This window comes from Siphateles boraxobius, unplaced genomic scaffold (genome assembly GCF_051911475.1).
Source record: "Siphateles boraxobius isolate OS27281-9 unplaced genomic scaffold, OSU_SipBor_1 46, whole genome shotgun sequence".
NCBI lineage: Eukaryota > Metazoa > Chordata > Actinopteri > Cypriniformes > Leuciscidae > Siphateles > Siphateles boraxobius.
Genome location: NW_027509097.1, coordinates 5,465,492 through 5,476,103, shown reverse-complemented (window position 1 = coordinate 5,476,103; position 10,612 = coordinate 5,465,492). Strand labels below are relative to the sequence as shown.

At 37.7% G+C, this 10,612-nt stretch overlaps 2 protein-coding genes across 5 annotated transcripts; both read right to left on the bottom strand.

Annotated features, from left to right (window-relative positions):
* Window positions 1-352: 352 nt before the first annotated feature.
* Window positions 353-7,503, bottom strand: dnai2a (dynein, axonemal, intermediate chain 2a). Of its 3 annotated transcripts, XM_077200417.1 has the most exons (13): window positions 7,436-7,503; window positions 6,673-6,776; window positions 6,101-6,271; window positions 5,411-5,541; window positions 5,161-5,303; window positions 4,968-5,081; window positions 4,130-4,269; window positions 3,858-3,980; window positions 3,554-3,774; window positions 2,880-3,015; window positions 2,616-2,762; window positions 2,225-2,418; window positions 353-630 (listed from the first exon to the last, which is right to left on the bottom strand). In XM_077200417.1, the coding sequence occupies exons 2-13, from the start codon at window positions 6,766-6,768 to the stop codon at window positions 600-602; spliced, it is 1,647 nt and encodes a 548-aa protein (XP_077056532.1). In that variant the 5' UTR covers window positions 6,769-6,776; window positions 7,436-7,503; the 3' UTR covers window positions 353-599. The 3 variants fall into 3 exon arrangements, with proteins under 3 accessions (XP_077056532.1, XP_077056533.1, XP_077056534.1); XM_077200418.1 differs by lacking the exon at window positions 7,436-7,503 and having other exon boundaries at window positions 6,673-6,825; XM_077200419.1 differs by lacking the exons at window positions 6,673-6,776; window positions 7,436-7,503 and adding an exon at window positions 6,616-6,634.
* Window positions 7,504-8,061: 558 nt separating this feature from the next.
* LOC143709768 (uncharacterized) lies at window positions 8,062-10,319 on the bottom strand. 2 transcript variants are annotated; one of them, XM_077200441.1, is made up of 4 exons: window positions 10,251-10,319; window positions 9,267-9,362; window positions 8,567-8,696; window positions 8,062-8,394 (listed from the first exon to the last, which is right to left on the bottom strand). In XM_077200441.1, exons 2-4 carry the CDS (start codon window positions 9,358-9,360, stop codon window positions 8,127-8,129), a joined length of 492 nt encoding a protein of 163 aa, XP_077056556.1. In that variant the 5' UTR covers window positions 9,361-9,362; window positions 10,251-10,319; the 3' UTR covers window positions 8,062-8,126. The 2 variants fall into 2 exon arrangements, with proteins under 2 accessions (XP_077056556.1, XP_077056555.1); XM_077200440.1 differs by lacking the exon at window positions 10,251-10,319 and having other exon boundaries at window positions 9,267-9,584.
* Between the last annotated feature and the right edge of the window lie 293 nt (window positions 10,320-10,612).

Genomic DNA, 10,612 nt, shown 5'->3' with positions numbered 1-10,612 from the left:
GAACTTCAAAAGGATCAAGATGGTGCAGCTTTTTCTGTGTTATTTCATGCTGAAAGATGGATTAATATTTAATTCTCACATCCGCAAAAGTCAAGTCTTAACATCCACAAATGTAGAGCTGGTTCACTTCACAAGAAATAGTGCCACGGTGTGCATTATACAATGCTAAAGCAAGTGGACCCTCTATTTTCAATAGTTGTATATTGTGGTTAATTTATATGCATTTATTTACTGTATGGAGGCATAATTTCTTATGGTCTTAAAATTTCAATAGCTTGACATATAACATACTCATTTCTCTGTAATCAAGCATAATGAGTTTTTTGTAAAATAAATACTGAAGAGATTAAAGGAAACTTTCACATTTTACATTTAATTTCCAGGCTTGTCTTAAACTTATAACAGCTGAGTTGATATGTGTACAATTGTCTATGATAAAGTTATGACCTTCAAAAAAATACATGTTCAACAAACTGATGTGGAGCAGGAAGAGTAATTCATCGTGGATGCTTGTTTCAATTTACTTTAGACAGAACTGATTTAAAGTCTATTTGCACTTGGAAAAACTTCCTCGTTTTGGCATGTTTGAAAGCAGTGTTCTACTTGGATGTCTCCTCACACACTGTTTTCCTGCAGGGACAAGAAACAACCTTAGAAAACATAGAACTAAAACTCTGGGACTAGCCAAACTACATTTCTTTTGTAGTTTGTCTGGTATATGATTATTGACATATTTTTCACAACATATAATTGACAGTGAAACAGAAATCAATCCAACGATGAAACGATTTAAAATATTATTAAGAATGAAACTCGACCAAGTAAAAACTGTTCAAGTTTTGCACAGGTAATGGAGGCAAGCTAGTAAGAGTTGTGCATATAAACTTCACTCTGATGCCTTTAAACTTTAGCGTTCTGGTTAGCACGCCTGCCTATAATGCCAGACAAGGCGGTTCGAAGTCCGCTCGGAGCGGGGACCAGTTGAGTGTAATGAGTGCAAGCTAGTAAGGCCCTGTCCCAAATGGCACACTAGATATGCCCTTTCGGTCTTGTGGACTTACAATGGCTGCCTCATGCGCGTGTCCGTTAAGTCCATGAGACCGTAAGGGGTGTGCTTCTCAATATCCCTCCTCGTTTCCTCCATCCTATCACCCGGAAACTGATCGAGCTCAGCCATCTTAAAGGACATCACAATTCACTAATTGCACTGCGAGGAGGCGAGGAATGAGGATGCTTCCAGAGGAGCTATGAGCTATAAGGTAGATCCTTTGAGTGCAGCTGATGACGCAGTAAAGTGGCGCTCGAATTTACAAGAATATTCCAATATACAAATAAGCTTTCCTTCGATCCCTCTGTCCTCGCGTCTTTTTTCTTGCGTCCATCCCTCGAAATCTGAAGGGGTGGAGCTAAGACGCGAGGAAAGGATGTACAAATAAGAATTGAAAAACATCCAGGGTGTCCCATTTGTCACTTTAGGTTTCAGAAGGGTGCTCGCAAGCGCCCCCTTTGCGGTGGATATGTGCCCTTGATGTGCAATTTTGCCGAGCCCGCACTGATGCGAGCCCCACAGCAGACTTCTTCCCGACAGTCAAAGTGGCGTTACTTCACGAAAGTAAAGCTGGTGGTGCCACTTTCTTCTCTTTTCAAAAGAACCCGGGAGCGCTGCCGTTGCTAAGCAATCATGAGCCGTGTTCTCCATGAAGGTGAAGAAGTTTCAGCAAAGGGCTAATGCAAGGGCTGGATTTCCAAGCGTTTAGTATTGCTTTACTAATAGTTATATTTATGAGATGAGAAATAAAAAACCTGCCCTGTACAGCTATGATCAGCTGTTAGTCCATCTTGGCTGAGCTTTCGATGTAGTTAAGGAAAGGCTGAAGCTGATCGGTTTGTTCTTGTCATGACCTGCAGAGCGTTTGCAACATTCTGAAAAGTTACGATATGTTCATCTTGCTGCAGTGTAGGCGTGCCTGGGAAAACAAGCGCATTGCGCATCACTCTCTATTTCAGTGCGCTTGTCACGTGTCTATATTTAAGATCACAAACTTGAGCGTGCAAAAGACGCGACATGTGAACTGAGACTGCAGTCTTAAGCGTCCTAGAACGCTGCCTCACATCCCAGAGAAGCGGGTTTGAATCCCACTCTGAGCGGGTCGAGTAGGACCGGTTCCTACATTGGTTCCTTGACCAGGATAGTGTGGAAAAGATAACATTTTCTATTCCTAACCTTCTCTCTTTCTCTTCATCCTCTTTCTTCTCAAAATCCTCGTTCTCAAAAAACTCCATCTCTATACAGGCCAGCAGTTCCTCTATGTCTCCTTCCCCCCCCCCATCCTCTTTGGAGCAGCTTTGTTTCATTTGATTCCTATCTTTGTACTGAGATTCCAGAACCTTCCCTCTCCGGGTGTCACGTTCGAACATCTGCAATGAAGCAAAAATCCACTCAAACAGTTCAGTGTACATCTATACGACTAAAAATGATTTTGTGTTATAGAATCATATATCTTTTAAAGGAATATTTCATTCATATATAAATATCCTGTCAAAATTTACTCCAATATAAATATTAAAGAGTGAATGTGTTTGCACACGTGAAGGAAGGTGTATTTGTGTCCCACCTCTGAGACCAAGGCCTTCTCATTCTTCTTCAGTCTGAACAGGCTTGGTGACATCCTCAGCAGTTTGACGGTTCCCAGCTGAGATCCACAGCACACCAAACTGTCTTTATTTTGTACACGGATGCTGTACAAAGCTTCGTCACAAACCTGTGAAGAAGAAAAAAACACAAACAGTATAAAACAAATAATAATTAGATATTTAAGTGGGAGACATTCTCAGAACGAAAAAGGAGATATTTAGAACAGGAGATATTTAGAACTGACTTTGAGACTGAGAGTAGGGTCCTTCTGTTTAAATAGTATGTCCCATACATCCAAGGTCCCATCCATCTTCACCGTAAAGAAGACAGAGGGTCTGACTGGACTCCAACAGCCATCTAACAGATAAGTCATGTGATTTCTGTAGAAACAGATAATAAATATTGGCTCCTTTGCAAGTAGATAAGCCAAACAACTACTTAAAGCAGTGGTTTTCAACATTTTATTATAAATCAATTTGCTTAATTACTTTAATATATTAACCATAATTAAGTATTAAGTAATATATGTTCTATAAACCAGTAACCATTGTAATTTAATTTAGGAAATATAACTTTTTTAAATATTAAGTTATTAAATATTAAGATAGGAAATCTTATACAGCCCCTGATCTGTTCATTCTTTAATAAAAACAAATGTTATTAAGGGAAAATAAAAAGATAGATTTTTACATGTTGATTTTATGTGTTTTTTAGCTTTTTAAAATTAGAGTTAAATTATTTTAGAACTTTTTTTAAATCAATTCAAATTAAAATTAAAATCATCCTCCCTGATTGAGAACCAAAAACTTAAAGTATAGTTGATCTAAATTTACATCACAGATAGTGAAATACAACCCATCTGAGTGGTACAAATGCTGCTCTGTCAGTATTTCAGAACAACAACACAGAGGTTCTTACTTGGTAGACATGATGGAGGTCTCATTGATATCCTCTGACCAGATGCGGGCAGTGCAATCACCCACGGTCAAGAAGTTCTTTGGAAAGAAAGGGTTCCTCTGCAAGGCATAAATGGGGCCATGGTGCCCATGGTATGTGCCAACAATCGACTCGTTTGGGGTTTCTAACTTGCGATTGCATGAGACCACAACCCCCTGCTCTGTGCCCACCATAAACTTGGCCTTGTGTAATCAAAAGGAAAAAACCTTTTTAACATGAGTTTCCAACAAGGGAATAGGCCAAACAAAACGAAAACTGCTCTTACCATAGTGTTCTCAAACTCCATTGAGACGGCACCAAAGGCATTGTCATGGTTCCCCTTCTTACTGGGGTCCAGCACGAGCCGCTTGCTGGGCTCACTCATCTTTCGAATGTCCCAGAACAGTACCTGGAGTCATACAGATACTTCTTTGAGTTTACAGTACATAACATGACTAATTTGATGGGTTTGTTATAGATGTCCAGTTCAATAAGGTGCTGTGAAATATTGTTGGCCTATTTAATTGTTTGTAGACGGTTATGTCACTGTACACAGACCTGACCATCTGTAGAAGCTGAGAAAGTTTCAGTGCATATCTTTGACTGCAGCCAGATGACCTTGTAGACAGGATCTCTATGGCTATGCTCAATGGCGGACATCTGTACTGGCCGGCTGCCGCTCCGTGTGTCCCAATAGCCTGGAAATAGGGCAAACTTTCTGATTAGAGGACAGTAAAGACATCTAATTGGCACATAAACAGTAGACTGTAATGCCGTGTGTCCACCAAAGCGTTTTTTCACGCAGCTGGCGTAAAATTCCAATTGTTTTCAATGGGAGCGCCGCGTTGTTTAAACGCCATGAGCGTAACGAGGCGCTGAGCATTTATTTAATGCTCAAGCGCTGAGCGCCTGGCGTTTTTTACTGGTCGCCGAGAGTTGAAAAATTTTCAACTTTGGGTAAAACGCTGCGCTCATCACTGTCACTTTTTACCCAGCCGTCCAATCACAGTGGAGGAGGGGCGGGACAAATATTACACCGACCAACTGTCACAACATTCTTTCTGTACAACGACGTCAACCAGCAGAGCTAACCGAACAAAATGGATGAAAAATAGATTTTAGTATGAAACAAATTATCTGTGAAATCAGTTACAAGTAAACTGTGCTCCGGATATCTGTATCATAGCAACGAATCGTCTCAACTGAAAAAAGCAGCGCTGCTAAAACGCTCTCAACGCTCCCACAGCTAGGCGTTTTCAGCAGAGCGTCTAGCGTTTTCAAACGGCTAAAAACGCTTTGGTGGACACGCGGCCTAAGGACCGCATCTCTGAGCTTGAGTGTGTCAGATCAGATGGATTGAAGAAGCCTTATATAAACATTCATAATAAAAACAGACCGATTTGTCCATTGTAGCCTCCCCCAACAAGGATGTGAATATCTTTGGGGTTGTACTCCAGACAAACAAGTGGAGATACAGGTTTCAGAGTCATCTCCGGTTTATTGCTTTTTTCTGTAGGTAGGAATAAATAAATAAAATTATTACCAAGAGTGGCATGTGTGCCAGAATAATATATATGTGCCTTACATACCAGTGTTCCATATATACGAGTCAAAGCTCATATTTTTAGGTGCTCTCTGAAATTCCAGGCAAGAGTAGGCAACAGCTAGTTTATGATTATCAAGTGGATGCCAGGACAAACTTGTGGCAGCACGCTTATTTTTATTTGGGTCTCTAGAGAAAATAGCATTTTAGTTACATTAGTGGGACAGAAATTACATACTGCGTCTACCTACCTATGTCTAAACAAGGTGTCCATGTGCTCTAATGTGTGTGCTCACCTAAACACATTGATTGTTCTCGCTGATGGCTCTTGCTGATGGCTCGGCTTCGTTTTCTTGACCACCCTCTTAGCTTGATAAAAATCTGAGTAGATGTCAGCTTTGCTCTGCTTGACACAGTGTTCCGTGACCTGCAGCGGACAGGAAGAAAATACTCCAACTCAGAATTACAATCACTTCATGAGCTCTACTGAGGACCCTATGGGTACCTACTGGCTCTGTGAGATTTAAAGAGCAGTTCTGAGAAAGATGGAGATCAAATCTGAAACCAAAACCAAATTCAATTTAATTATCTCCCTGCTGTCTTAAAGGACTTGTTCACCTTGTAATTAAAAATCTGTCATTCTTTACTCTCACGTTGTTCCAACTTCCAAAACCATGTGACTTTCTTTCTTCCATTGAACACAAAAGAAGTCCTGAAGATTGTAATTTATCTATGCAATTGCACTGTCAATGCCTATGCAATTGCAATGAATGGTAACTACAGCTTTCAAGCTTTAAAAGGCAAAAGCACCATAAAAGTATAAAAGAATCATACAAATAAAGCACTTGTCTCATCACATGGGTTTGAAACAAGTACAGTATTTTCATCTTTAGCTGAACTATTCCTTAAATACTACAGTTCCTGACATACTGCTAAAATGTTTTGTTTTTTAAAATGGTAATTGTGGTTATGTTGTTGGCACTCACAGTAGCAATTTCCATAACCGTGTGCTGATAACACACATCCTTCTGCACTTTCTTCCTGTAGCGGCCAGTTGCCTCAATGTCGCCTGCATCCATCGTTTTTGGCCACCCCCCCTCTCTATGGTTCATTCCATGTGACACTATCACAGAGTCAATTTGAGTCTCCTCGTTCACCTAACAGGACAAAAATACATTTTCATGTCTCCACCATGTCCTAATATGATGGATAAATTATTAATTTAAAAAAAGAGGATGGAAATATATCTTGAATTAAGATTATTTTTTGTATCTCATAGGTAATTACAGTTTCAATGAAGTAGTTTTTAATTTAAAAAAGGAAATAGGGCAAGAAAATATAGCCTGAAAAAAATTAATAATTAAGTTTAAAAAAAGCCATTTAGCGAATTTAACATGTTTAGTTATGATTAAGAGAATAATTTTGCATGAAACCTACAGTAAAAGACAAAACAGTCATATTTGACTCTCACTGCTGTTCACATCATTGTTGCTCTTCTCACCTCATTCTGTGACAATTCCTTGTGGAATTGTGTGCCCTAGAACTACAGATCTCTTACTATTAAGTCAGTGGCCATAGAAGGGTCAGACGGGATGTCCTCCTGCACCACCATACTTTCTGGAATGTTACATGTCTCAATGCACTCGGTGTCCATTTTGAAAGCTTAAAGGAAAAAATGGGATAGGGAAATGTAAATAAGGCCAGGTAGGGTCATGAAGAGGCACGTTAGATTGACAAAAGTCAACATTAAATAATATGATTTTTTTTGTACTACTTGATTTATTAAATAAAAACATTTAAAAAATGTTGTTGACACCCTCACGTAACTGGAAAATGTTAAATGGTCAGTGAGTCCATAAGTTACCCTTCACATAACAAGACTACTGACCCATAAAACTGTAGGAAACGATATCCGCCACTAGAGAGCGCTTAACTATGGAAGCTTGTTTCAGCCACAGAATAAAACGTTTTAAAAGATAATTGCGACCTTTTATCTCACATTTGAGAGTTTACATTTCGTATTTCTCACTTGTCCTCAGGATTGTGCGACATAACGTTACGTTAAACTCGCATTTCTAAGGGAAAAAGTCAGAACTGAGAGATAAAAAGTCGCTAATTTTTGGTTTATTCTGTGGCGGAAACAACCTTCCTAAACACTAACTTAAACGTTCAAATCTAATGTATCGGCAAACATGGCACAATTAAAGCTAATAATTACTTAATCTTGTCTTATTTTTAGTTCTTCTCCACACATTTCTGTAATTATTGAGATGTAACCCTTTTAAGATATTGTAGGTTTGAAAAATCTGCCGTTGACTTACCTTGACAGTGACAGAATGTGCAAGACTCAAAATATAACAGACACTGATAACGTCATTATAAAAAAAAATACATCTACACTTCGCGCCAGACTATGAACCCCATTAATATTGTCACAGGGCGGTGTTTACGCTATTTTTTATATAGGTCTTGAAGCCGAGTATTTTTATTTATTATTATTTTTTTTTACAACGACACGTACGTACGTGCCTCATGAATATTAATTAGATTATGCTGACATCGGGCGAACAATAGACTGTAAATTACCCTAGCATAACAACGCTGTATTAGCGTTTATAAAGCAGGTGCGTTTTGCATTCTTTGTAAAACACCACCGACTACTGTAGGAACAAAAAATGTTTTATTGTTTTAATTTTTTTATTTGTTGTATTAATGTTATACAATGTATTAACAAGTTAAAAGGAAAAATTAACAGAACTACAGAAAATACAAAACATAACAAAAGCTGCTGCCATTGTTTATCACATTATTTGAATGCAATTACAATGAATAAAAGTGAAAAGAACATCAAAAAGAGTAAAATCTGACATTGACCCAATGTCTAAATAATACAAAAAGCTTACATTTTCTCACCTGAGAAACTTGGTAAAGAGACATTTATATTTGAAAATGTCGATACATTAATGTACAATAAATCTTGTCTTGTGTATACAGAAGATACCTGAATCAGTCCTAAACTTGTGAATTATCAGGTTTCTTAACTCTTCGCACCACCACCCTAGTGCGCCCCTGTCTTGTGCCAGGCTGAGGCTCAGCTGGATTTCCCTCTCCCTCAGGAGGTGGGCGCTCCATTCGAGGAGATGAGTGACTCCTGCCGGTTCGGGATTCATCCACAAACAACTCTATGCCCTCAAACTTTGTGGTCAGCTCTGCAAGTCTCTCTTTCAAGGAGTTAAATTCCTTGTAGAGGTCATTTAGGGCTTCAGATAATGGCTGAATCCTGAAAAGACCACATTAAATGGGACAAGTACATTGTGAAAAGAGTCACGATTCCACATTTTGGTTCTGTTTCAAAAGTATTTTTTTTTTCTGATCTTCTCTTTAGTAAAAGGTCCAGTTGTACACACAGACACAGACACAGACACACACACACACACAGGCATTTACCGTACCTTCCATAGTCTGGTAGCACTGTATTGTGATCATTCAGAAGGAGGTCTTTGACTTGGGTCATGATGGCATATTTCCAGTTATCCAAGACTAAGGTGAGATTGGCACATCCTCTCAAGTTCACTTTCTCAGCTAACAAATGAGGAGGAATATGTGTGACCATATATATATATATATATATATATATATATATATATATATATACACATACATACATGCACACACAGGTGAAACTCGAAAAATTCAAATATCGTGCAAAAGTTGCATAATTTTTATGATTATGGCTTGCAGCAAATGAAAACCCCAAATTCAGAATTTTAGACAATTAGAATATTGCATGAAATCAATAAAAAAAGGATTTTAAATTCAGAAATGTCAGCCCTCTGACAAGTATAATCATGCATATGTATATAGTTATATATACTAAATATATTAGTTTCACCTTTTAATTTGAATTACTGAAATACATGAACTGTTGCACGATATTCAAATTTTTCTAGTTTCACCTATATATATATATATATATACAAAAACAGACATTTGTATTTTTGTTTATAAATTTAGTTAATTAATTTAAATAAAAATGTTATGATATTTTCATAGATATTTGACAATATAACTTACATTTGCAGCAATTCTATAACATTACAAAATCTTTTAAAGGAAAATAGTAGCTTTTATTGAACATATTCAGTATTTCACCTTCAGCTCTGTAGTCCCACTCTGAAGTCGGTCTTGTGCTTTTCTGAGCAGCTCCCATGGAGAGCACAAAAAGTAACGGTATGAGAAAATTCATTCCTGTGTAAGCAAATAAATCCACATGATCACAAACATTTGATTGTTTACACTGGCTAAGAGATGATGGGGTTAAATAATGCATTCAAATATTGAAGTACTGCCAATATGAAATAAATCATATTTTGTGAAATTACCATTTTATTGTTAGAAAGAAGTGCTTACCTGAGGTGGGTCTGGTCTCACGAGCCAATGAAATAATAATGAATAAATAAATAATGTCTCTTTCTGGCTTTATATATTCATCCCGACCTAATCCCGCCCACAGGCTAGGGTTGTGTCTAAAAGCGGAGTAATGTTTCAGTTTCCATGTCACACTATCTTTTATAATACAAACAGCTTATAAATCAAGGACCTGTCTGCCGTTTTCATGTATATTCAATATACCTAACCAACTGTTTAATTGGATACACAACTACGGTATAGGCAAATCTTTAGAAATCTGTACAGGATAAAAAATAACATAGGGTCAAACATCCCAGGAAACACCTGAGAGAAAATAATGGTAAAGGAATAATATATTAACTATAACAACAATATAAAACGATTTAATGTTAAATTAACCTATTGCAAATATGACATATAAGGTTTACATGCATGCCTATTTTAACTGGTGTGGATGTGTTCACACACGTTCACATCGGCTAAAACCATACTGACAGCGACAACAACATGCCAATCACTTCTTCCTAAGTTCAAAGGTAAGAAATAAAAAAACTCTCAAGGACCTACAACTGTCCCATAAAATTGGTCATCACTTCTGTGGAGGGAAGGTTAGAGAGAGATAAAGAGTTATGTTGAGAGGACTAGATAGGATCCAGATGTGTCTGGGGTTATAGATTGAACTTCACAGAGCTTCAGGTAAGATGTTTGATGTCGAGTTCACTTTACCTCAGCATTCCAGCGACTCATCTGCCACACACATGAGGTCCTTCTGATTGGCTGGAGGTAAAACTTCAGGTCTATTCTTCAACCATTTCTTTTTGTTTTTAAGAAAACACAAAAATTGGCATAGCCCTTTTTAAAAACATTCTGTAAAGTATCACACCTCAGGTTACACTCATATTTATTCTAAAAAATAAATGGTACAGATGGAACAAAGTTCAGGTGCAGCTTTCATATATTAACCTATAATGGAAGCGGTAGGTATTATGATGACCACATCTCCACTCAGCAGAAGACGTATTTTAAAACTAAACTTTTGAATAAGTCCATATGCTCCATTTGTTTGGGATCTACGGTATGTAGAGCTC